Source organism: Engystomops pustulosus, chromosome 1 (genome assembly GCF_040894005.1).
Source record: "Engystomops pustulosus chromosome 1, aEngPut4.maternal, whole genome shotgun sequence".
Classification (NCBI taxonomy): Eukaryota; Metazoa; Chordata; class Amphibia; order Anura; family Leptodactylidae; genus Engystomops; species Engystomops pustulosus.
In genome coordinates this window covers 38,934,950-38,962,195 of record NC_092411.1, presented here as the reverse complement: position 1 = coordinate 38,962,195, position 27,246 = coordinate 38,934,950, and the positions used below count along the sequence as shown (strand labels likewise).

Below are 27,246 nucleotides of genomic sequence, written 5' to 3'. Positions count from 1 at the left end.
TATTTAACGCCGCAGCCCTTTTTTGTTTTTGCGTTTTCATTTTTCACTCCCCACCTACAAAAATCTATAACTTTTCTATTTTTCCATGTGCAGGGCTGTGTTATGGCTTGTTTTCTGCATAACAAATTGTGATTTTAACATGGTGTAATTTAATATTCCATGCTGTGTACTAGGAAGCAGGAAAAAAAATCCAAATGCAGTGAAATTGGTGAAAAAACACATTTGTGCCGTATTCTTGTGGCCTTGGATTTTTTCAGATTTATTCTCCTTTATTCTTCAGGTCTGTATGATTACAGGGATACCAAATTTGTATAGGTTTTATAATGTTTTCATACATTGACAAAAATTAAAACCTCCTATACAAAAAATTTTTTTTTTTTTTTTGCCAGCACCGACCGTGGGTGTTACCGGTAAGTGCTGCAATATGCAGCAAAGAGTTACCGGCTATGGAGAGGGTTCAGCCCGTGAGCCCTCTCCATGCATTGGCACCTGAAGTGTGAGGTGCTATTATGTCACATGTCGGTAAGGGGTTAATACCCATGAGACTTTTACATAAACTCCTATAACTAATAACATTTTGATTCATACAATTTTGTGGATTTATATTATTTTAGCCTTCATAAGCCATAACTTGGTTTCCATCTGCAGAGGTGTGTGAGGGCTTATTACCAATGGGACATATTGTACTTTCAAGTGGAAGCATTGTAATATTCCATGTACTGGGACGCTGAAAACATTTCCAAATGCAGTACAATTGTAAAAAAAGTGTGTAAAAGTTTTAGAGGAACACTGGTGATGCTGGCACAGACTGTAGATTCCGCTGGACAGGACCCCTGGAAGGCACAGCAGGACAGGACCCCTGGAAGGCACAGCAGGACAGGACCCCTGGAAGGCACAGCAGGACAGGAACCCTGGAAGGCACAGCAGGTCACAGGATTGGCAGAGACACAGAGTAACACTGGTAACGCTGGAACACAGAGGAACACTGGAAACACAGGGAACACAGGAGGGCTTTCTTTTAGCAGGAAATGATGCTGAAGATCTGGCGGGGAGTGAAGGGAGGTGCCGGATTGTAAGGGTGAGCTGGATTTGTAAGAGCCAATCAGGAGGACACTGGCCCTTTAAGTCTTAAAGAGCCGGCGTGCGCCCTAGCAGCAGGAGCACGCGGCCAAGCAGAAGTACTGCCAGGACGGTGGAGAGGAGAGTCCAGACCGGGGAGTGGGACAGCGGCAGTGGGGACCGTGGGACATAGAGGGGTACGGCATAAGCATTTGCATTACAATATAATTGTATTTTGATTTACATGGCGTTGACTTTGGTTTTCATGAATTTCAAAAAACAACCATACCATCATGAAATCCCCAGCCACCGGCTATTTCTGGAAAAACTCCAGACGCTCACCCTTGTCCGTTGCCCATGATGGCATCTTTTTGGCCTTACCTTGAGTTGACCTATCCAACTGCTTGGCCATATTCTTGGATGCCTTAGCCACATTCTCCACCACCTTTGTCTTGAGCCATTTAAGAGACTGTACAATCAATGTTTTTATATCAGGTCTAGGAAAAGGGGGGTGATTTAAGCTTTTAGGTTTTTTTTTTACTCTTTTCAGGCTCCCTACTTTAACATTAGGGGGTCTGATCGCTCCTGCCATATACTGCAATACCACAGTATTGCAGTTTTGCATATAATCTGTATCGTTCTGTCACAGACAGACAATTACAGATATGGACAAATGACTGGCCCTGGAATCTCAAGGAGACTCCAGGTTGTCATAGCAATGGATTATAACGTCACCAAGGGTCCAAGGATCCCAGCAAAGATGGCAGAGCACAGCTGCCGACATTTAAATGTTGCCAAAAGCTTTGCAAGACACACTCTAAATTTACTCTAGGACCGCCATTTACTCTAGAACTGTAGCTTCCTGGTGATATCACAAGGAGCGTCGCTCCTCAGGAGAATGGCTGCATGCATGCGCCACCGTCATTCACCCTCTGTGCAGACATCCCAAGCAAGGGTGTTGTGATTCTAAAACAGTGGTGTAGTTATTCTAGGACAGTCTTTGGACACATGCCTTGTTACCCATCAGTTTGTTCAGGCTTCCCCTTTGCAGGTCTTCATCACAGACCCTTTCTTGCTACATTCTGTGGTCTAGTCCGAGTAGTAGATGAGGTTGTAGGAGTTTCCTGGCATCAGCTGCATTGCTCTATCTTCTGTTGAGATGTCCAATTGGCCATCCAGATGGCGTTTGGGGGCTCTTTCACCAACTTGGAGAACCTTTGGAGGAAGGTGGAGATGACCTTACTGGGGTCATCAGGTTCAACATGGACACTATTATCTTCAAATTTCCCCTTTGTAGCAAGTAGCTGCTCACAAAGTTGGAGAAGGGAGATTCTGCCGTTGCTGCTTTAATCACTTCTTTTACAGACATGTAGATGAATGTCACATAAAACTGAGGATAGCACTGCATAAATATTTTTGCATCTTATCAGCACAGTTGTGGGAACTGGTCTAGCTAGATGAGAAGTCATAGACGCAGGTCAGTGAAGAAAATATCCTTCTTATGGAGAGTTTGCCATTAGAAGCCACCTTATTAGGAGACTTGAAGCATGCATTCTCTGCTGAGGATTCTGGTAAGCACATATGCAAATATGTTTTCCATGATCGGATAAGAAAAACTTTGCCTCAAAGCTACCCTGAAAGGCAGCCCCCTTAACATCAGGCATGACTTTAAGAAGTCTAATAACATGATGCAGGATAAAAGCCGAACCAGTATATCTATTATAAAGAAACAGACTCCTACCTTTGGACTCTCAGACCTCTCACCAAGCTAAACCAGTTCCCTAAACTAAGATGACATGTAACTCTGACATCTAAACCCGAGAATTGATCCTGATATCTGAAATTACTCCGTCAAATGACATCTTGCAGCAACAAGAAACATCTGAATTCTGGTGCTACCACCTACACGGATTCTTGATATTAACCCTTAAAGGGGTTTGGTCATGAAAAATAGTTCTCAAACTTTAATTCCCTAGTGATCATTTTTAACCCCTTACTATACAATTTTAATCCTATAACTCAGTGATGGTGTAAAATTCCAGAGTGGGACTCTTTGAGCAGACACTTTATGATCCCTCTGTGCTATGAGATGCTGTGTGCTGACAATGTGCTTAGATTATCAGGGTACAGGGTTTATCTACACTTTCATTTAGCTTCTGAACATTCACAAGTATCGGACACAAGAGAGAGATGAGAAATCAGAAATGAGATCCATGAGATGGATATAACACATATTTACATTCTCAGCTCTGCTAACTCACATATAACACACACTACCAGCTCTGCTATATGCCTCCCTCCTGAATAAATAACTTATCTGTCCGTAGCTTGGACTGTAAGACTCTACACGCTGCTGCATGCTGGCAGGAAGTGTCTGAGCTGGTCTTGTAATGCAGGGGGGAGGGGCAGGAGACAGAGAGCATCGCAGTGTGCAGACAGAAGCAGCTATACGTGAGCAGAATCGGACCATAGTCATGAGATCTACGGTCGTATCCAGGGACAACCAAAATTGCAAACACCAGGCCTGATAGAGACAGGTTGGAATTATATCTGTGAAATGCTGCATTTATGTTAATGTGAATTAGAGAATGTGTTATTTTGTTATACTGAGTATATTTAAGAATCTTGTCTTCATGGGAATACCCCTTTAAGGCCACTTTCACACTGCCATTTTGGGGATGTTTATCTATACGTCCACATAGACGGCAACGACGCTTGCTCTATCTTTTCCGATGTTTACAGCCGGGCTCTATGCCTCACAATAGAGAGCGGAAGGGTAAGCAGCACTCATCCCTCCTCATCCCAGGCTCAACCATGCTATGGCCAGGCGAGAAAACGGCAGTGTGAAAGAGGCCTAATGTGCTGGTGAATAAATAACGAACCTTTTTTCATACTAAAAGTAAAATCTGAGCTGTTGCCTCTTTCAGGATAGTTACAACTTGAAATTGCAGAACTTCTGGATCCTTCTGTTATAAGGTGGCGCCGTGTTAGTTATCTTCCCTGGAATGCAACTCCTTGTGTTCTCTGCATTGTGTTCATTACTGTTTACATACGAAACTACAGCAGTAGCTTCTCATTATTAGTAATTATTTAATATGTGTATTGATTTCTTATGTGTATTTGTTCTGCCATCAGATATCACAGTGTCTGTTCTAATCTAGTGATTGTTCTGTGTATTCTCCATGGGGCTCTGTGCTATGTGTTGGCTCTGTATAAATAAGACATTGTATTTATGTCTGTCATATAATCTTTAATCTGTCACTTTTCAAAAGAAGCAAGGTAGGTGGTATATTTACACGGCTCGCCTCCTGCTGAGTATCATTTTGCTGAAAGCACATACACAGGTATATCAATTACTAAATAAAGGAGGACACATTTTGTAATAGTTTGGTAAGGTAAGTATCAGTAAATGTTGAGGACATTACAAACTGTCTGAGAAGGCTTGGTACACCTTCAGGGGATGGACATTTGATATTCTTGCATTGCCCTGGTATTGATTTTTTTTTTCAAAAAAAGATTACTTCATTTGTATTCTACAGCCTACAGTTTTTCTCATACTCTGCACACTTTTTAGCTCCCTTTTCAGAGAGATCACTCTGACATCTTGTTCAGTAGCTTCCACTTTAATTTATTCAAACTGTGATCAGTCTGATAAGATTTCAGTGTAAGGGCACATTCAGACGGTTGTTATGGGGGTCATCATCTGGTCACATGATTTGTGACCAGATCACTGCCCCCATAGACTTCTCAGTTAGGGCGCGTCAGACGGCTGCCCCACAAAATATATACATAAATATATACATGGCTATAGAGGGAGGAGGGGTGAGGAGCGTTCATACCTTCCGCCTCCTCAGTTCGGCCCTATGACTTTAATCTTCATCAAATTGTAAACCACGAACAAATCTTCTCTAAATTGTTTAAAACAAAGACAGTTTATTCATAATTCAACATCCCCCACCGGGAGACTGGTGATTGCGGCCTTGGGCTCGCTGTGGTCACGGTGCTTGGTATGGGGACTGGAGGGCTGGCAGGTCTCCAGCCGGTGGCGTGTGCAAGAAATATGAAGGCAGAGGCTTATGTACTGGGCAACCCTTGAGTTTCTGTAGGATGAGTCCCTGGATGATAGATGGGGGCGCCCGTGGTGGTAAACTGCTGTTTCCAGGGAGCAGACGGAGGCAATGTTGTGAAAATCAACTTACAGTTCTTTTTTGAAAAGCAGGCAACGGCCAAACCTGATAACAGCAGATTCAGCAAGCTAGTGAGCTGGTGGGAGATAGCTGGTCCGCAGGAAGGTTACTCTCAGCCTTGTAGGAACTTCAGGCAGGGCTGGTGCAGATGGAGTGGAGACCTGATGGGCAACTCTGCTCTGGGGCTTAAGTCTCCTGACTTGCCCTCAGGTATCAGGCATCGGCCTGATACCTGTTAGTGGGTCCGGAGAGCACTTCTGCAGGGAGCTGCACTCTGGACCTGCTTCTCTATGTACCGACTGGGTTCCAAGACCATGTGCTTCCACCCAGCAGGGGTTTATATACTCCCTTGGTCAGGTGGTAGCACGTCTCCAATCAGCTTCCAGCTTGCCTTACAAGAACCTAATAGGGCAACAGCATTATCATTGTTACATATCCATCGAGTTCTCATATATTGACCATTCGGTATACTTGAAAAAGTCTGAGGAGCATGATAACTATTATGATGCAAGATATTATTGCAATCGGATGATTTTGTAAAAACGTAGTCATGAAATTATTAGTACCCCTTTTCACTTGTACAAGATAATATATATAATAATTTCTAATGTGAATTGTATTAATGGGTGACAAAAATTCAAATACAGTATAAACTCTTCAAATGAGTCTTCATCCCCCTTCCACATTAAACATACAGTACATCATCCACATATCTTGTATATAGAACTATATTATCTTTCTCTTTACAATTCATTATAAATTCCTTTTCAAAAGAAGACAGATAAATATTAGTTTAACTTGGAGCCACAGTATGCTCCAAGAAACGAATGGACTGACTAATAGTAAGAACATAATTTTACTAGCATTTTCTATCATGTTATGAATAAAGTGTCGTTGTTTTGAATTTAATCTTCACATAGAATGACTTCCATTGTGGTTAAGGATTTGATTTGAATGGAATAAAAATCTCAGTTGTCCGTCCTACAATGAGGAAAAAGCCTTGCAAAAAAAAAGTGCCTGCTTCTTATAGTCCGAAGGTCGAGAGTATCCAGCACCTCCCGGTCCTGCTGACCGCTATCAGAGAGATTGGGTGGAGCGCTGACAAAGGGCTTCCAACCGGTCTCTCATAGACCAGAGGTTGTGCACTGCTCTCTCCCTCTCCCTGACAATCCCAACATGAATAGTTACTGCAGGATCTTAAAGTGAATTTTTGAAAAATATACTTTTCCTTTTTCTAATGACTAAATCGCGGATGCATCTCATGGACAAACTGGCATGTTATACAAGTAGCATGCATTATAATATGGAGTAGGAGGTGGTTATGGCCTTGAACCAATGCATGGTGAAAAATTATGTAACTGGCCATTAATGCTCTGCAACAAGTAATACGGTGGTTAAACATCCTTCTACAGAATAGTTGGTATATATATATATATATATATTATATTTATAAAGTGTTCATATCAGATCGAGTGCTGTGTATGGATTTCTCTCATGAGCCGGTTACATAATAAGTATAAACAGTATATAAAGGTCTTGTGCAGCCCTGGGCTAAATCGTGCTAATAGTTGACATTTCATGAAAAACTAATTTTACATCTCCCCCTCTGCCGACCATTAGCATAGTTAATTTTGGCTCAGTTATTTGTATCCGATTCATTCTACGGACTAATACATTCACATATTTTAGGATTAGTAACCAAAGGTCATACAAGGTAGCTGTGAAACCTTCAAATCAGGGATAAAGTAAATTATGTTACAGGATGTTATATTCATTTAATTCTGATTGACTGGAGTGATGTTGCTGAGGTAGTTAATGGATAAATATTGGTTTCTACTTTTGAGCGAACCAAAATTTTAGATATGTTTTTAATTGCAGTCACCATGTGCTTGTACGTGAATTGTAATTGCAATATTCATTGCATGACTTCTATTCTGTATTTTCAGCCGTTGCAGGTTCTTTATTCTCAGTTGCAGAAGACTAGCTGATATGATGTCTCCCATATACTGCATTCCAACCTGTCTCCAATAGTCCTGGTGTACACAATTTCGGTTTCCATGGCCCTGACTGTTCTGACTGCATTCCAATACGAGCTCACACAGAGACTTCCTGCCGGCAAGCAACACATCGTGAGGAGAGTAAATCTACAAGCTACAGGCTGATGAGGTCTTTATCCAGAGGAGAGTGGCATATAGAATGTCATGTGTAATATGCATCTCATGGATCTGATCATCTCATCTCCGATCTGTCTCATCTCTCTTTCTATGTGTCAGATACTAGTGAATTTTCAGAGGCTAAGTCCGCTGAAGTCCGCCGAGGTCCGCCGGAGTCCACTTTCCATTGCTGGGTGAAGGTAAGCGCGTGTCCAGCGACACTTTTTTTTTTTTAAATGTGGCGGTTCTTCCGAATCTGTCGGGTTTTCGTACGGCCACGCCCCCAATTTCCGTCTCGTGCATGTCGGCGCCGATGCGACACAATTTGATCGCATGCGCCAAAATCCCGGGGCAATACAGGGAAAATCGGCGCAAAACGGAAAAATTCGGGTAACACATCGGGAAAACGCGAATCGGGCCCTTAGTAAATGACCCCCAATGTGTCTGCTTAGAGTCCCCGTCCACACTCTGGAATGTTACACTTACCATCATTGAGTGATAAGAGCTAAAACAGCAATAAAACGGAGTAAAATTGTAAATAAGGGGGGGGTTTAAAATGATTTTTATTGTGCATACATCACTAGGGGATTAAAATTTGCAAGATTTCTTTCATGGGCAACTCCCTTGAACTGTAGGATACTTTGAAGAAAATCACGGCTTAACAAGAAATGGCTGACCCTTATTTTTTTAAAATGTTTTTATTGTTTTACAAAATACAAGTGATACAAAAAACAGAAAACAAGGAGATAAGACAATGAATAGAATGGATTGACATCATCTTTTATCTGGAATTAGCTAGGGTATTTAAAGCACTATACACTATTACAGAAAGACATGCTCCTTAAGGGTAGTTCGCAGGAGAGCAAGCTGTGCATTTACAGTGAACAAATAATAAAACATGAACACAAACATGAACAGCCATTGGTAGACAAATTATTTCTGAGTCCTGAAGATATCTACTAAGTCAGTGCGATTGATCTGTGACTAGTGAGGAATACACTATGTACCTTCAAATGGCAAAGGGAGAGAAGATATTGGTGGTCTAATGATCTGTGTGTAAGTTGCCGATGAAAGGGTTGTGAGGCAGGAGCCCGAGTCTGTGGTCTAGTTCCTATTTGATTTGAGTTAGAGCCCATGATGCCCAGAGTTTCACAAACCAGTCATGTTCCCTGTCCGCCCAGCTTGCCAGCTCTTCTTATAGAAGTGGTCAATTTTCTTGAACCACTGTTTCACTGTGTGGGGCCTCTTTTTTGAGCCAATTTAGGGGGATTAGAAGTTTGGCTGCTTGCACCAGTAAAGTGTCGATGTAGTCCTTTTTAGGTGTTATTGGGTAGCCACAGTAGGGCAGATTCTGGGGTTAATTTTATAGGAGCAGATGCTATTTTCCTCATATTCAACTTTTAAGAAAAATATAAATATGTACAAAAGTGTTAAAACTGGGAAAAGTATATGCTTCCTACAACCTGTTTCCCTGCCTACTTGCCGACCCTAGCAAGTAAAAACAAACTGGGTGACGGAACCTTCTCGGTGTTCATGCACACAACAGAAAGACATACAAACTAGAGAGACAGACAAACAAATATTGAGATCAGGCAAACCAAGTCAAAACCAAGATGGCAGCGATGTACACAATTGTAAGGCAAAAAATAGTCCAGATACAAAGCAAAAGCATGGAGAGTATAAAAATAATCAGAGCAAAAGACTTGTAACAAGCACTGAATGCCTTGATGCTGCCCCTGCAGCGTCTATTGCTCCATCTGGCACCTGTGACACATTTCCAGTTTTGAGGTGCAGCAAGATGTGAAATACTCAATCCTCTGTAGAGTATGAACCGGGGAGTGACACTCAGCACAACTGAAACTGCACAACAAAAATCTGGATTCTTACCCAATGGAGCAAGCTTAATGCGGTTTAGGACATGAAACCTCCTGATGAGATGCATGATCATCTCTACATAGTACCCATGTCCTTTCTGCAAAACCATACACTTTCCAGTGAATGAGTTTTGAACAGAACTTTGGACCCTTGTAGAATTCAGGATGTCACAAATGTCATGCTTCAGTTCACCCTAAAAGACAATGGGGTCTAGTGTAATGTATGCAGGTACCATCAGGTATCATTGGCGAGACATGCTTTTAACACACATTAATTAAATGCACAAATTATTATTATTATTGGATCATATTTTGATATAATGCTAGGACTTCTGTCCTCTGCACTGCGTGCAGTCTGTTCCACAGACTTCACAGTGTGCAAGAGGCGTAACTTAATTAGTAAGACTATCTGTTTTATCCATTTTGTTCATAAAATGTGTGCATATTCTTTGCAACTATTTTTTTCATCTTTTTATTTGACAATTGTTTTTTTATGTCTGCACTGCACATCCATGTATTAAATCTTTAAAACTAGTACTAATTTCAGGGATTGTTTAGCTAATTGGTATATCTGTTATTAAACTGTTGTTAGTATAAGTTAAGGTACAGGTGGAGGCAGCACAAATTTTGCATAGTTTTGAGCAGGTGCTGGGTATGGGGAGAATAGAATTTAGCATAAATACATCATCTTGGATAAGGGGGCATGGTTTTTATTGATAAATTGGGAGGCTCCCTAGTGTCTTAAAACAGGTGCATTTTTAATAACATTCAATAGAAGAAATGTTTGTATATGTCAGTTGAATTAAATGAAAGGTCAGTGCACAGATAAGAATACCCTTTAAATCTCCATTTTCCTCATACGAGGAGTTATTCAATTTAAAGAATTCTGGTAATAGTTATCCCATGGTAAATGCATCTGTATTGTAATTGTCAGGTTCTGCAGGTGCCTGTGTCTCTGATGCAGTCCCCTAGCTTGCTGCAGGTGATGCTGCCTTAGGCAAGAAGCTTAACTCGCCTCATGGTTGTTGCAACCTTGGTGCCAGCATATGATGAACGTGCCCCATAGATTGATTATTATTCATAATAAAAACAGAAGGTTACTGACATGTCTTCAGTTATTTTCAGTTTATTTATCATCTGTTTCTTCTTTTTAAACAGAGATAAACAAATGGAAACGCTGATGGTAGTGTCAGGGTCGGCTCCAGGTATCAGTAGACCCCTGGGCAACAGAGCCTCAGTGGGCCCCTTTGCAGTGAACTCACGTGGCAGTATTAAACATTCAGAAACTAAAACAGTTAGGGTGATGCCACACATGGCGTTTTGAACATGTTTTTGGGCCGTTTTTGAGCAGTCCGTTAAAAAACGCATCCGTTTTTTGAAAATGCATGCGTTTTTTAACGGACTTATCAAAATCGGCTCAAAAACGTGTTCAAAACGCCACGTGTGGCATCGCCCTTACCTGTTCCCTAACATATTCCTTAGTTTATCATACCACACAGCCCCCTCATGTTTTTTTTATATACAGACCCTCTCAGGGGTATTTTATATACAGCCCACTCATGGTTATTTTATATACAACCCCTCTCAAGGGTATTTTATATACAACCCCTCTCAAGGGTATTTTATATACAACCCCTCTCATGGTTAATTTATATACAACCCCTCTCAAGGGTATTTTATATACAGCCCCTATCATGGGTATTTTATATACAACCCCTCTAAAGGGTATCTTATATACAGCCCCTCTCATGGGTATTTTATATACAGCCCCTCTCATGGGTATTTTATATACAGCCCCTCTCATGGGTATTTTATATACAGCCCCTCTCATGGGTATTTTATATACAACCCCTCTCAAGGGTATTTTATATAAATCCCCCCTCACACCCCATGAATTCCTGATGTACACCGCCACCAGATTTATCAAGGTGTCTCATTAAGAAAAAAAGAGCATAAAGGGTATCGCCAATCAGATCACTGCTCTCATTTTTCCACTGCCGCTGAGTTATAAGCGCTGCGCTGTGATAGGCTGATATTTCCTCCTCGTTATTGTTACATTACAGCTTGACGCGCGGCTCTGTACTGTGCTCGGCACTCACATCGGGGGCGGGGCGGGGCGCCGCTGGTCACGTGGTCGCGCCTCACTTCCGGTCCTTCCTCTTGGCTTCCATCTTGCTCCCCGCGTGTGTGCGCGCCCGCTGCCGCCGCTGTCTGGACGCCTTTTAACCCGCAGTGCTGCCTACACACACCCGCCTGCCGGCTGCAGAAGGTGAGGGGACGGCGCTCCGGAGCAGCTGGGCCCGGATGTGATGGGCATGTGGGGTGGGGGCTCCGGCCTGTGGCCTCATGTGTCACTGCTGTGTGCTGTGATGCGGCCGTGTCATGCTGGGCCTTGTGGTACCTCCTGGGGGCTGTCATTGGTTGTGTTATAATGGCTGCTGTGATATCACATGGCTGTGTCCTGCCCATCTCTATGTATCCCATGTGACTGGCGCCTACATTATGGCTACTGCCTGTATCCCCCCTACTACTACACCCTAGCACTCACTCACCAGTGGGGGGCATCACTCTCAGACCCCCGTCTTATAGTCACGTGGCTACCGATAGCCCTTGCCATGAATCTAGTGTTCAGGACTCTCATCTATTGGTGGTGTAAGGCGCTGTTCACATTGGTGTATACTTGCTGTGTTTTCTTATGGAAGACTCTGGAAAGCTTTCTGGCTCAAATAAGTGTGAACTGAGCCCAAGCTCCCATTCAGCATGTATATTATAAGGTGGCTGCACATTTTGATGATTGCCGCTCAGTAGCCACACGTATTTACAAATTTGGGTCCACAGTAGATTCTATAATGCTGATATGAGTCGTCCTCGTTTAGCCTAGTGCATATCATAGGCAGCAAATAAAATGTTGCTTTAAAAAAAAAAACGGAGAAGAATAAATTTAATGCATGTAAAAAAACAAAACAAAAACAAGTAGTTGGCATTGCTATCCATCCTGGCTGACGTGTTTTGGGCAACTTAAATGATGTACTCTTAGCTATGAAGTCCATTTACTTCTACTGAATATCTGTAAAAAAAAAAATCCCAATGTGTCATTGATGTGTGATGACGGGAGAAGAGATACCCAAACCGCCAACACAGGCAGGAATAGGCCCTGCCTATTGTAAAATTTAAATAAACTCCATATACTTCTCTCTTGGTTGAGGCTGGAGGTGAGTTTAGGGTGCTTATTTTAATCCCTTTAGGAGATTTCCCTCTTCTGACAAATCTAGATGCAGCACCCAGCAGGTTGTGTTTTACACATTTGCGTATAGTATGTATATGTACAGTTTGTATGGAAATTCGATGATGATTCATGTCCCGGCCTGGTGTGAGCTGCAGCAACTTTATACACCTTCCTCCTGAGCGCTTCTCAGCAGTGATCTGTAAGGCGCGGTTCACTAGTTATGATTATAGAAGTAAAGGCTAATGACTTTAATCTTTGCCTACGTTAAAGGGGTTTTCCCACAAACACTATTTAGGCCCTATCCACTTGGCAAACTGTCAGCTCCATAGAGCAGAACAGTCACAGCAGTCTGTTTTCGTAATATGTCGGGTTCTCATCAATGATCAGCAAGTTAGGCCCTATTCTGTGGATAGGGCCTAACTTATGTTTGTGGGAAAACCCCTTTAAATCCTCTTCATATCCATGACTCATATAAAAGTGCTTAAAGGTATTGTTGGTTGGACTTAAACCAGAGATTTCTGGCAGCACCTTCTCACTCTTTACCTGTTGAGGACACTTGCATGCTCAGCCATACATACCAGTGAATAGAGGGGCAGGGGTGGGTGGAAGCAAAAGCTGGGTAAGGGAAATGGCCCCCTGAAGTCCTAGTATTTTGGCTTTTAAATCCCAGTGATGATACTCTTGAATCATATTATGTCTTGTTTGCTTTTTCAGATGAAAGAAAGTATCATGAATCAAGAAAAGTTAGCAAAACTCCAAGCACAAGTCCGGATTGGTGGAAAGGTAAGTCTGTGGTTCAGCATTTTCTGTTTTGAAAGTCACAAATAACTTTTTAGTTTTTCTTGCCTGATTACTATATATGCAATTGTTAACCTATTTTGGATAGGTGGTTCAGCTGATTGAGGGCGCGTTCACACGATGCATTGCGTCTCGCTTCAGTCTTGATCACATGTTGAAGTAACATTGCGTTTCCATTGCATTTGCTAAAACGCATTGTTACTTCAACATGTCGTCAAGTTTGAAGCCTTTGGTATGCGTCAAAAACCTAAGAAACTCAACGCATCGTGTGAACGTGCCCTGAAGGTGTTAGAGCACTTTGGTTACTGCTGTAGCATCTGCTTGGTGCCAATTGTTAAATAGACCTGATATTGGTTATACTTTGAGTTTGGGAATATGCAAGTACATAACATTAAAGGGGTTGTACAAAGTTTGCAAGTTATCCCCCATCTACAGGAGAGTATAATAAACTGATCTGTGACGGCCAAACTGCTGGGACCCACGTAAATCCGTAGAATGTGTGTTTTGTTGTCACTAAATAATGGAGCAGCAATGTGTCCTGCTGCTTCGTTCAATAGTATTGAGTGTGTTGGAAATCTGCCGAGCCCAGAGTTATGCTATCTCCTGCACTCAGACACTGAATGGGAGTACAGCAGATAAAGAGCGCTGTGCTCAGCACTCTCATAGTATTCTACAGATTGGGGGTCTTGTTCTTGTACCAGCAGTTAGACCCTCTCAGATGTTTGGGAAAACATGCACCCTCGGTACAACCCCTTTAATACCAATAAGATTCTAAGTCCAGTAATTTGTAATTAGTTTGTCATTTTTAGACATTAATCGGAATAGTTTTGTATTAATTGATTGTAATTCTTGACTTGTTACTACTTTAGGATACATCACAAGCATTCAGTTTTGTTGCAGTAATTGACTTTATTTTTGAATGTTGCCGTTTTGGTGATAAAACAATGGATTTTGGCATGACCCATTGAAATGGAGCAATTTAGGACATCACTGCAACAAAACCCTGACAACTGTTAAGGCCTCCTTAGGCCCAGACTTCGTGGAGACAGCTGCAGTCAAGCAATCTGCAATTTTTGTGGCTGCAGCTGTCACTTTGGAGTCTGCAGTGGCTGTAAGACCTTCCATTGCAGTAGCTGTAGGGTGTTCCCCACCTATAGAGCAGATTTATCACTACATACTGACTGTATTGGAGAGATATGAGCTTTTCTCCTCGCATGTACAACTTCTGGCACTGATCTTTGGCTATGTAATTCTACTTCATAGCAAGACAAAGTCCTAAAGTCCTTGTCTGGAATTAGGAACGTGCCAGCAAATTTGTATCATGGATTAAGGCAAAATTCTATGTTTGCCTTCAAAAGACAGTGATACTTCTTTGGTTCCCAGCCTTCATGCTGGCTTAATGTTTTATATTGAAGACTGGATAACAGTATAAGACAATCCTGCAGGGAGTCCTAGCATCATGGATAAGTATATTGTCAAGAATACATTTCTATGCACTATGTTTGAACTAAGGCCGTCTGTACCCAGAACCTTTGCAATGGGCTAATCCCATGGACCCAGTTCAGTGCCGGGAATGGGGAGTTCTTGTATTATAGTGATACGATGCAAGGGGTCCCTTTTTGTAGGCCTTACTAGGGCACCAACACTGCAACAGTTCCAACTCTGCGTTGGTCAATTAGGTTGTATAGGGTGCATCAACTCTCCACTCTTTTCACTTTTTTTGTGGTGGTCAGACCTGACCGTGTCCTCTATATTAAAGTCATTGGCAGTGTCAAAGGGTCAGCGCTGCCTCCTCTATTTGTGGTACCCCCACTGCCTTGAATAGTCTGACCACTGCTCCATTCAAGAAAGTAAGTCATGAAAGTAGGTCAATAAGCCTCCATTCTCCCAATATGTGCATGAGATGAGAATACCAATGTAAGGCTCCTTCCACACGACATGTGCTCGCTTGGCCGTAGCCTGGGCGAGCACACAGCAGCGTGCTGGAGGGATGAGCGCTGTCTCACAACATATAACTTCCATAAAACATCAAAACTTTATTTTCATAGCAGCGCTGCTCATCCCTCTCCTTAGAAAGTGTGGCATGCCTGTACTTACAGGGAAAGATAGACTGATGTAGCAATAGACTTATTGCTGATTGAAAGGCATGGGAACATATGCAACCCGTAACGCAACCGTACTGTATGGATTGCATACTGCCTTTTCACACATTCGTGTGACAGCGGCCTAAAGTGCTTTTCCAATAAAACATTAATACAGGATGGGGAAGGGGATTGTCTTTAAGACAATAAACAAAGCATATTTTAAGTATTTCTGTCTCTTCAGGGAACAGCCCGCAGAAAGAAGAAGGTCGTCCACAGAACAGCCACCGCCGATGACAAGAAACTACAGTTCTCCCTCAAGAAGCTGGGTGTAAATAACATCTCTGGCATCGAGGAAGTAAGGGAATCGCTCTACCTGTTGCACATGGTCTTGATTTAAAGGGAGTCTCCAGTACAGACCTCAGAAATGATGTGTAAGGCGGTACATATAGATGATGCTTGCCTCTTATTTATTTTCCTGATTATAGTTCTGCTTCCCTTTCCATTGAAATGCATGCGAGCACTAACGATCATCTGGAGAGCAGTGGGTGCTCATCAGATTGCAAGCGTTTTAATGGAAACCAATATGTGATGGGGCGAAGCCCTGTCCATTTACACTTATATTGTTTCTAAACAGAACTTTAATGCAACATGTGAATGCAGCCACAGGGCAGAGCTAAGTCGCAGTGTGACTGGGGTAGTCATTGGTACCTGCTCCTGTTTTATACCCTTACTCCTATGTTTGACCGCTGTAATATAACACACACTTATTGGTTTGTATGGGAAAAAAAATGAAATATATTTCATGAACCTTTTGTGTATATATGTTCTATGATAGAAGCTATGGAATGACATTCAGTAGCCATGGTGCTGTTGGCTTGTTCTCCAGCAGGTTAGATGTAGCAAATTTACTTACAATTAAGCCCTGGCAATTGACATGTTCAGCATAATGTATGGCTTTGCGCAAATTCCATCCACATGATGTAACATTTGTGTTTGTCCCTGCAAAAGTGTTGGTGGTATTTGCCTCCACTTTCAAAGTGGAAATCTCTTAATGGGGAGGATCTGCACTTTCAAAAAATTAATATTGTTTGCGTAATTAAGGTATACAATCTTCCAATGTTCTTTCTGTATAAATTCCTTGTGGTTTTCTAGATATCTGCTTGCTGTCATTCAACAGGAAGCTTCAATTTTTACTTCCTGTGGTCATGTGATGTCACACAGGTGCACAGCTGTTATATCACACGGTTTGATTAGTCTGTTATAACGAGCCGTGCACCTGTGTGACATCACATGATCACGGGCCAATTTCTATCCCCTGGAAGTAAAGAATGAAGCTTCCTATAGAATGACAGCAAGTGGAGATCTAGAAAACCACAAAGAATTGATAAAGTATATTGGAAAATTGTTTAACTTTTTACTGCACAAACAATATTATGTGCTGAAATTAGGAAAACCCCTTTTATGTTCCTATGGATATTAATCATGATTTTTGGCCAAATCACTAATAAAGTAGAAAGCCTGACACCTTGTTGTTCAATGGGGCATAGGAAACAGGTCAGACACTTGTATCTTATTCAGGTAAGCATGGATCATGGGAGGTGTCTGTGGCTGTATCTGTAAATACAATGATCATGTTTAATTCTAGTAAGGATCTCCCAAATGTATAAATTCTTGCACGCGCCTGTTGTCTGCTTTCATAAAGACCTTTGTTCCTCTTTCTAGGTAAATATGTTTACAAATCAAGGAACAGTGATCCACTTCAATAATCCTAAAGTCCAGGCTTCCTTGGCTGCCAATACCTTCACTATTACAGGTCATGCTGAGACCAAGCAGCTCACAGAGATGTTACCTGGCATCCTGAACCAGCTCGGAGCAGACAGCCTCACTAGTTTGAGAAGACTTGCAGAGGCACTGCCAAAACAATGTAAGTAAAATGCCAAGTAATAAACTTGGTTCACACTTGGGTGTATTCCTTTCCATGTGCTCCATAACACAATGGCTGGGGAGCTGCATGCAGGCTATGAATCCGCAGCATGTCAAGTGTGTAAGGGTTCATCCTTTGCACAGTAATTATAACTGGTGTCTTTGCTGCTTCAATAAAAACTTTTAAAAAATTATATACAATAACTTGCAATTTTTTTTTCCTGAACTACTAGTGACTTCTAGTGGAAAACAATATTTGCACATTATTCAAACTGTGAAAAGGAGCTCCTCTCCACAGCCCAACATGTGACCAAGTATATACTGGCGCTTTGAAATGCTCAATTTCATATCATTAGTTTCAATTGTTTTTGAACTGACTTGTAATAAGTAATATTTATTTCTTTACACCACTAAGGCTAGGTGCACACCTGCATTGTTGTTGTTTTTTTTTTTTAATTTATTTATTTATTTTTTTATTTTTTTTTGTGAAATGGGAAAGTCCCAGTTCACCTTCCATTGCCCATAGACTTCTAGGTTTGGGGATGCGATGTGCTTTTTGGTGCCCTTTTATTTCATTCCCTTCTCTGTCATATTAACCATTGATCTTTCTCCCAATCAGCTCTAGATGGGAAAGCTCCAATTGCCACTGGGGAGGATGAGGATGAGGATGACGTTCCAGGTAGGATTTTCTTCCATGTATTGGCATAACTGTTTCGTCTTGTGTTGTGTTCTCTTCTGAGCACCTTCACTATTATTTTACATATATAAATGGATTTCTTGCAAACACAACACAATGCACTTTTTAGCCACCTTTTATGGGCTGGCACCTATTACTTAAAGGGGTATTCCCATCTGGGCATTTACATTTAATTAAATTCATTTGCCAAATATAAACATTTCTTCAATTAGATGTTAATTAAAAAAATGTTCCTGTGTGAAGATAATTTCTCATAAATGTAGTCATGTTGTCCCTTAGAAACGAGATGGCTTCCTCGGATACGACCACCTCACACTCTGGCAGCAGTGGCCAGACATGCGCTATTGAGCCCTGCCTGACCTCCTGGATTCGGCAATCATTACTACAGGACGGCTGAGGGACATGCAGTAACTCCCGGACATTTCATATACAAAAACAATTTGTTTTGTTTTGTGCAATCTCTCCAGCAGAGGTGGCCATATCCGGGGAAGCCATCTCGTTTCTAAGGGACGATATGACTACATTTATGAGAAATTATCTACACACAGGAACATTTTTTTTTTAATAACATCTAATTGAAGAAATGTTTATATATGACAGATTAATGAAACTGAATGTGAATACCCAGACGAGAATACCCCTTTAATGCATTGTATTGTGGATTTGTCTCAAGCTTAAATCCTAAGAAATGGACCGTACATTTTAATACATTACCGACTTATTAACATGTCGGTTGCAGGTGTATGGAGAGGGCTCACAGCCCTCTATACAAGGTGGGTGTTTGCTTCATATTGAAGCTAAAAAAAAACAATTGGTAACATCTACGATCGTCTCTAACACTGATTGCGGGTGTTAACCATTGATTGCCAGTGGTGAGTGGGAGACAGTACCTTGGCTAAGGTTGTTCCTTCCCATTGGGAGTGGTGATCCGTTGCTATTACAGCCTTAGGTCTTTGTCTTACAATGTGCCAGTGGCACATAATTAAGTAAAATCCCCATACATTGGTTAGTTCTTTAAACCTAGGGGATCTGTAAAATTAAAAAATAAAAAACTTCAAATTGGGCCTCGGCTATATTTGTTTCTGTACCTCAAAAAGAAATGAAAGCAAGTTACAGAAATGTTGTGGCTTGCAACGTTTATCTATTAGGATCTTGGGAGACTTGCTTAAGCCTGTTGCCCACCAGCGAGTTTGATCCGAGAAACCCATTCCCTGTGCTTGCAGGATTTCCATAGCATGTCCATTCAAGGTTTAGTACAGGAAATCCTGCAAGCACATGGAATGATTTCCTTTGGTGGATGAGATATCAACATTCAGTTCTGCATGGCCGCTGCCTGGTTCATCTGACTTCACCAATCTTATAAATGGGAAGGCTGTAAGTAGCAAGAGTTGGTGCTGGTCACACTAGCAATAGGATTTATGGCTTTGCAGGATTGGTCTGTGAAGCACTTATCCACGCATGACTGATCTGCATCATGACCTTGCTCAGGATTTATGGAGAGGTCTCCATAGGAAGCAGAACAGCCATGCCAAAGATGGGTCCTGCTCTATTTTTTTTTTTTTTTTTTTTTGGTGCAGCTGCCTGGCTCTGTTTCAGAGCGGGGACCTTACTGGACCGGATGTAATAGACCTCTACTGGGTTGTGATCTGCCTGCACTTTTGTGCCCGGATCATGGCCACCAAGGCTTTTGTGTGCATGGAGCCTTAGTGCTGCGGTGACACGTGATTGTGGTGCAAGGGTGCTGCCATCTTTGATGTAACCAGTGACTTTACCGGATGCTGGGTCTACTACAGACCCAGTAAATTTCCAATTTATTGCAGTTCAATAATACTGTATCGGCTATTAGACCCCCATAGTGTTCACGTACATAAATAAGAATAAGCAAATATAAGTGAATTCCCTTTTTCCAAAATGTCCAATCTATCAAAATATAAAAACAATTGTTCCCTGTAGTTAACTGTAACAGGAAGAATTGTCTGAAACCCCGATCAGGATAAACATTTTGACTTTTTTACCATATGTAATATAAAGGGTAAACCTGCCTTCTAATGACCTGTATCTCTATTTACAGACCTGGTTGAGAATTTTGACGAAGCCTCCAAGAACGAGGCAGTGTAACCCGAAAACCACTGAGGAACTTGACGCTGAACAGAGCTGCTATTTTATATTGTGACTTATCTATTTGTGCTTTTTTTTTTTTTGGTTTTGACTTGATGAGATTAAAGATGAATTCATTATATAAAAAAAAATGTTCAATATGTAGCAGCTCGGCTTCAGTCACTGCTCTAGTGCAGACCCTGCATTGTGCGGCCTAGTTTTACTCCACACTCTTGGAAATAAAGATTGAGCTTCAATAAACATCATAAGAACCGTGTCTTCTGTGTAACTTACTGTTCTGTCTGTAATAGCCAAATGAATCTGCATTCTCCTAGTAATTGCAGCCATGAGATCTCATGGGGACTGCCTTGGCTTTGTGTTGTCACCATCTTGGGTAAAAGTCTTTCTATGTGATATTGCACAAACCTTACAGCACAGGCTCCAAGGCAGGGACATTCTCTATTACAGTAATGGGGAACCTTTTAGACACAGAGTGCCCAAACTACAACCAAAACCCACATATTTTTTGCAAAGTGCCAATGCAACAATTTAGGCAGTAACTTATGACTTCCTGCTCTGTCACAAGTTTAAATCATATAGGCACCTGAGGACACCAAAACAGTAGAAAGGACAAGTTCAGATTATCATTGTAGCTTTCTTCCAGGGTCCTGGGACTGCAAGAGGCCTTAAGTCCTGTTTGGTGAACTCACCGCTTAGTTTCTTGATGCATTATCCGATTGATGGCATAGCACTAAACAAAATTTTTTTTGATCAGAGATGAAGTTTGATCAGAGGGGGGGAGGAAAGGTACCCATTTACTCCAACACAGACATGTGCTCATGTTCCCAAACTCCTCTGTTCTCACGTGTTGTCCCTGTAGTATCCTGTTCCTCTGTGGTAACAATATACTAGCCTTTTCATCTCAGGATAGCAGGGTCATGTTCTCTGGTACATTCTTCTTCACCAGGGTCCAACAATAGGCAGGGGCTAAACGCTAGTGCCTCATCCACATCAGGGAACTGGATGCACATTATGGTGTGACAACATTTTGAGCATTTTCTAAAACTGATGTCCTGTTGAATCCATTTCCCCTTCTGATGGCTGTTGTGCCTACAGTTTGATATATGGAGTGTAACCTTGCAAACGGTGGTACGTGCACTAAATTACATGTGCTTGGGTACTGTGAGGTAAGAGCCATGGCTAGTGTATCTTGCTGTAGTGTAAGGGGATGAGGAGAAACCAAACTCTGAGATATGTAAGGACACCTCAGTCTTGTTACTACTGGGGTTTGCAAACCTGTACATGGTATCATAAGCCCCCACTCTTGACCACAATAATAGAGACCAGGATTAAATATGCTAAATGTAGGACTACATTGTATAATATAAATGTGCATCTTAAATCTGACTCCAAAGATAAATCCCTAAATGTTAAAAATTGATAGCCATCGTGCAATGACAATCACCAGATCCCACTAATAACCACCAGTGGCAAAATTGGAAGTGGGGGTAGGGAGGACCGCTGATTTTTTTTTTTTTTTTTTTACTAGATCCGGCTATTTATCCCATACAAAGATTCCCGTCTGACAGCTGCCAATGAGCAGTCGGCCTTCTGATGTTTGTCCTGATACTTCCATGTTCTAGCAGCGATCCGAACCATTTCACCTTTATCAAAGTTAAGTTTATACACAGACCATACCAATGTATAACATAAAGGAAAACACACTGATAAAATGTTTTAACCCTGACATATCCAACTTGCATAAAGAAAAATGGGGGTGGGAGGCTGTGACACCTTGCAGGGGCCCTTTGTAGTATTTTTCTATTGCCATTGGTGTGTGAGGAGATCACAAGGGCCACAAACCGCTTCCTTTTTTTTTTAAAAGTATTTATTTTTGCAGTTTTTGAATTTTTATACAAACATAATAAACAAAACCAGAAAACAAGATTGTCTGTCACATATTTCCTTCCCCCCAATACAGGATTATTATACAACAGCCATGGTAACAGTCAGGTTCTTACTGCGTTTCAAAACTACCTGAGGGATATTACATAGTAGATAACAGCAGATACTGCAGCCAGACATCTTGATACAACACAAATAACTATTGACACAGGGACAATCAGTCACACACACACACACACACCAGCACGCTCAGTCTCCATCATCATGGAGAGGAGTATAAATCACATGTGATTATAAGGCTGTATGGGGAGTCGCGCACCATCTGGACCAGATGCGATCAAACTTCTGGGGACACTTCCTGTTGGTATACAGGGACCGGTAGTGGGGAATGACACTATTAATGAGTAGTATCCATCTTTTTAATGGAGGGGGCTCCTGGTCCTTCCAGGTCATCACCACCACTTTTCGGGCGTAGTATAGGACAAACCTAAAGAAAATTTTGTCATAGTGGCCATTGACAACTTCGTTTATGATGCCGAGGAGACACACAAAGGGAGATAGTAATCGTGGGAAATCAAAGTGTAGATTAAGGAACTCCAGCACTTCGGACCAGAAGACATGGACCCTAGGGCAGGACCAGACACAATGCAGGAAGGATCCGACTTCAGCCTGACAGCGAAAGCAAAGATCATTAGGCATTGCTCCCATGCGAAATAGTCTAGCAGGGGTGAAGTAAACTCGATGGAGGAATTTAGATTGGATCAGGAAGTCCCTCGCACTCACAACAGATGTGAAGTAGGACAGTTCGACCTCCCTCCAGTCATCATCTGACAGGTCAGGGATATCCTGTCTCCAGCGTTCACAGGCTCTATCAAACGGTCTGGACTTTTGCTCTTGTAGGAGAGCATAGCACTGAGTGAGTGGCTTAGGGAGGTCCGGGGTACTCATCAGAGTCTCTAGTTTGGAGAATTTCACTGTCAGGCTGAAGGAGCCGAATTGGGCTTTGAATGCGTGCCGCAGTTGCGTGTAATGAAAGCTGGCCGTATTGGGTACCGTATGTCTCTCCCTTATCTCGTTGAAGCTGAGCAATTCTGCTTCCGGGGATAAGAGCTGGCCTACAAATTTCACCCCCGCTGCCCCCCACATTGTCCAGCCTGGGAGGGAGAGGAAGTGAGAGAGCCACGGATTGAGCCACAATGGAGTCCTAGGCGAGAGAGGGGGAGAGCTGCTCGGTTCTACCAGGGATTGTGCCCTACGCCAGCACACCGCTACCGTACGTAGGGGAAGTGGGGTATCAGATGGGGACTTATATCTGTACAGCAGGTTTGTAAGGGCCTCATAGGAACCCACCAGGGCACCAGCCAATGCAGTAGCTGCATTACCCATGTCTATATCTATCCACCACTGGGCATATACTAGCTGGGAAGCCAGGTAATAAAGATACAGATCCGGGGCAGCCAGTCCACCCCTAGACTTGGGAGCCTGAAGCAGCGCTAAACTGAACCGCGGGGCACTACTCTGCCAGTAGAAGGACCTGAGAATGCCGTCCAAGCGTTTAAACAGACTCTTAGGAAGTAGTATAGGGCAGGCATGGAAAAGGTATAGAAATTTTGGGAGAAAAATCATTTTAAATATATTAATACGCCCGTACAAAGACAAGGGGAGAGTGGACCAGGCTTTTAGGCGCGATTCCGTTGCAGCTATCAGGGGTGTAATGTTTAACTCCGTAAATGCCTGGACCTTGCGTGACACCTGGACTCCCAGATATTTAAAGGTGGACACCACCCGGACTGGGACGGGGAGGGAGTGTACCCCTACATCAGATAAGGGAAAGAGGGCCGATTTGTCCCAGTTAACCCGAAGGCCTGAGAACCCCCCATAACGTTCTATCAGGGACAGAAGGGATTCCAGAGAGGGGCCCACATCCCCAAGGTATACAAGTGTATCATCAGCATAGAGAGATACCTTTTCAATAATAGTACCTCTAGTTATGCCCTTAATGCCCTCAGAGTGGCGGATCGCCACAGCAAGGGGCTCAATGGCGAGTGCGAAGAGGAGGGGAGATAGTGGGCAACCCTGTCTAGTGCCCCTGGCCATGGGGAGAGTAGGTGAGATGTTAAGATTAGTCCGCACCCTAGCCTTGGGATCGTTATACAGTAGCTTAACCAATGCTGTAAATCGAGGGCCAAAACCCATTCTAGGCAAAAGGGTCCACAAATAGGGCCACTCCACAGAGTCAAACGCCTTACAATTGTCTAAGGATAATATAAACCCAGGGTCTGGAGACCGCTCTGCCTCTGCAATGTTCAGGTGTAGTCTTTGTATATTTATGTCAGTTCCCCTCCCAGGCATAAAGCCCGTCTGGTCCGGGTGAACCAATGATAGTATTACTTTGTTAAGCCTTGTTGCCAGAATTTTTGCTAGTATTTTAACATCTGAGTTTAGGAGGGAAATTGGGCGGTATGAGTCGGGAAGCAGGGGATCCTTGCCAGGCTTAGGAAGAACTACAATAAGGGCCTCTCGCATGGAGTCGGGGAGGGAACCGCTATCAAGCGCATCGGAGTACAGGCTGAGGAGAAGGGGGACCAGAATCTCACAGTTATCCCTATACCACTCACCTCCCAGCCCATCAAGTCCAGGTGTCTTACCGGGGGGCAACGATTGGATGGCCAGTTCCACCTCCTCTGCCGAGAGCGGAGCATCAAGCTCCGATGACTGTGCCTGTGTGAGCCTCCAAAGTGGAAGACTGTCAAGGAATCCGGAGATCTCGACGGAAGAGGCGGACAATCTGGAGCTGTAAAGAGAAGAATAGTATTCATGAAATACCATGTTAATGGCCCGGGGTTCTGTGATCAATGCTCCGTTACCATCAATAATAGAGGGAACGGAAGCACATGGGCGTTCAGCCCGCGATAAATACGCAAGCAGCTTCCCGTTTTTATCTCCAAATTCAAAGATGGACGCTTCCCTGGCTAGCAGGCGTTTGCTGGTGCGCTCCTTCACCACAGCTAGATGGTTCCTCTGCGCCTGAGCCCAAGTCTTTTTATTCCCCGGAGTAGGTTTCTCTAGATAATCCTTTTCTGCAGTCACCAGTACAGCCGTCAGCCTTTCCTCCTGGGCATTTAAGGACTTCCTATGGCCAGCTACCCCCGACATGAATGCCCCCCGCACCGAGGACTTGTACGAGTCCCAGACTAGAAGAGGATCAGGATGGGTTGAGTGTACATCCCAGAACTCGCTGTGCGCTGCCCTAACAGTACTCTGGACCGCTGGGGATAGGAGCCAAGCCGGGTGCAGGCGCCATAAGCGGGAGTCGCTGGGGGGGCCTATAAGGAGACTAATGAACAGGGCGGAGTGGTCTGACGCACTGCGCGGGCAATAGGATATCTGGTCAACGTGCTGCATCATATCAGGGGAGACAAAGGCCAGATCAATCCGAGAGAAGCTCTTATGAACAGAGGAATAAAATGAATATTCTCTCTCTTGAGGGTGTTTACTACGCCAAACATCGGCGAGGTCTAGAGAGGTGAGCCACTCGTTCAGACGGGCCGAGCCTGTGTCAAGCCCACTTGTACGATCCAAGGAGGGGTTAGGGACTGCATTGAAGTCACCAATACAGAGTAACGGGCTTGGAGGCATAGCAGCCAGCTTACTGGATATTAGATGCAATACTGCTGGATCAAAGGGAGGTGGGACATAAATAGACGCAATAGTAAAGGTAAAGCCCCACAAGGCACAATGTATGACTACATAACGGCCAAAGTGATCCGGTGCTACCTGTATGACCTCTATGGGAAGCGCTTTGGATATGAGTATGGATACTCCCCTGGCGTAGACAGAGTAGGAGGAATGGTAACCTCTAGCCACCCAGGCCCGCTTCAGGGAGAGGACCTTCTGACCCGTAAGGTGTGTCTCTTGGATACATACAATATGGGGGGCCTGACGCTTAATGACATCTAACATCAGAGCCCTCTTGAATTTGGAGTTAAGTCCCCTCACATTCCAACTCATTACCTTAAGTGAAGACATCTTAGCGGAAGGGAAAGGGGTGTGGGGAAGGAGACGTGAGCAACCAAGCATTCATCCTTTCATACCACAAAGACATAGACAGACAGACAACAGTGAGCATAACAAATATAACAGAACTGAACTAACAATCCCAAGAATACAAACCCCCTGTCTAACACCCTAACAGCAGTAGTGTAGACCTATACCCACTAACAGTCAAATAGTAGAACAGTGGTCCCTAACTCAAGACAAACCTACACCATTTGTCCCGGGACCTTCAACCCTTAATGAATAGATGATCAGGAGGTTATTAGGCAGCCATATTTAGAGAGAACCAAGAGGAAATAGGGGAGTGGGGGGGGGGGAAGGAGGAAGACGCAAGGAGGTAATGGTAGGGGGAGGTAATGGTAGGGGGAGGTGGGGAGGGGGGGGAGGGAGGGAGAGAATGGAGTGCCATAAATGGCGCACTGGTCAAGATGACCAAGAAGAAAGCGCAAATCAATCACAGGGTACATTTGTGAGGCACGTAAAGTGTAAACAAATATTAGAAAACTGTAACAGTGATTTGGGACCCCTGGATAACTATTCAGGACTAAGTCCAGCACTGTCATTGCATATCAGATAAAAGGATATGTGAGTCCAGTCACTCAGGAGGTGCGGGCCTTGCAGCTGGAGCCCGTGGAGCTGCATCAGCCCAGTGAAGTGCTTCGGTTGGGCAAGTGAAGAATCGAGTCTTCTGACCATCCACTATTCGGAGCTTGGCAGGGTACATCATGGAGTATTTATACCCCTTGTCACGGAGACGGGCACGGACCTCGGTGAATTGTGCTCGCTGTTTCCTGACGGATGCAGAGAAATCAGGGTAGAAGGACACTCTGCTGTTGGCATAGAGAATTTCTCCCTTGGTACGGACAGCCCTGAGGATAGAGTCCCTGTCCCTAAAGTGCAGCAGCCGGGCCAGGAAGGGTCTTGGATTGCCCCCTGGGGGGCCAGGGCGGAATGGCACACGATGGGCCCTTTCTACTGTGAAGAACGGGGAGAAGGTATCTGCAGGAAGCATATTTTTGAGCCAATTTTCAAAAAAGGATACCGGGTCAGACCCCTCCACTTTTTCGGGGAGGCCAACCACTCTGACGTTGTTCCGTCGCAGGCGGTTTTCGAGATCATCAGCTCTGTCGATGGAAGCAGACATTTGGCGCTGAAGCTCTCTGATCTGTGTCGGCATAGGCCTCTGG

At 43.3% G+C, this 27,246-nt stretch overlaps 1 protein-coding gene across 1 annotated transcript; it reads left to right on the top strand.

The window, feature by feature from the left end:
* The first annotated feature begins 11,384 nt into the window (after window positions 1–11,384).
* On the top strand, window positions 11,385–20,375 carry BTF3 (basic transcription factor 3). The gene is made up of 6 exons (XM_072138690.1): window positions 11,385–11,542; window positions 13,214–13,282; window positions 15,623–15,736; window positions 17,104–17,305; window positions 17,924–17,983; window positions 20,073–20,375. Exons 2-6 carry the CDS (start codon window positions 13,214–13,216, stop codon window positions 20,117–20,119), a joined length of 492 nt encoding a protein of 163 aa, XP_071994791.1. The 5' UTR covers window positions 11,385–11,542; the 3' UTR covers window positions 20,120–20,375.
* Window positions 20,376–27,246: the final 6,871 nt, after the last annotated feature.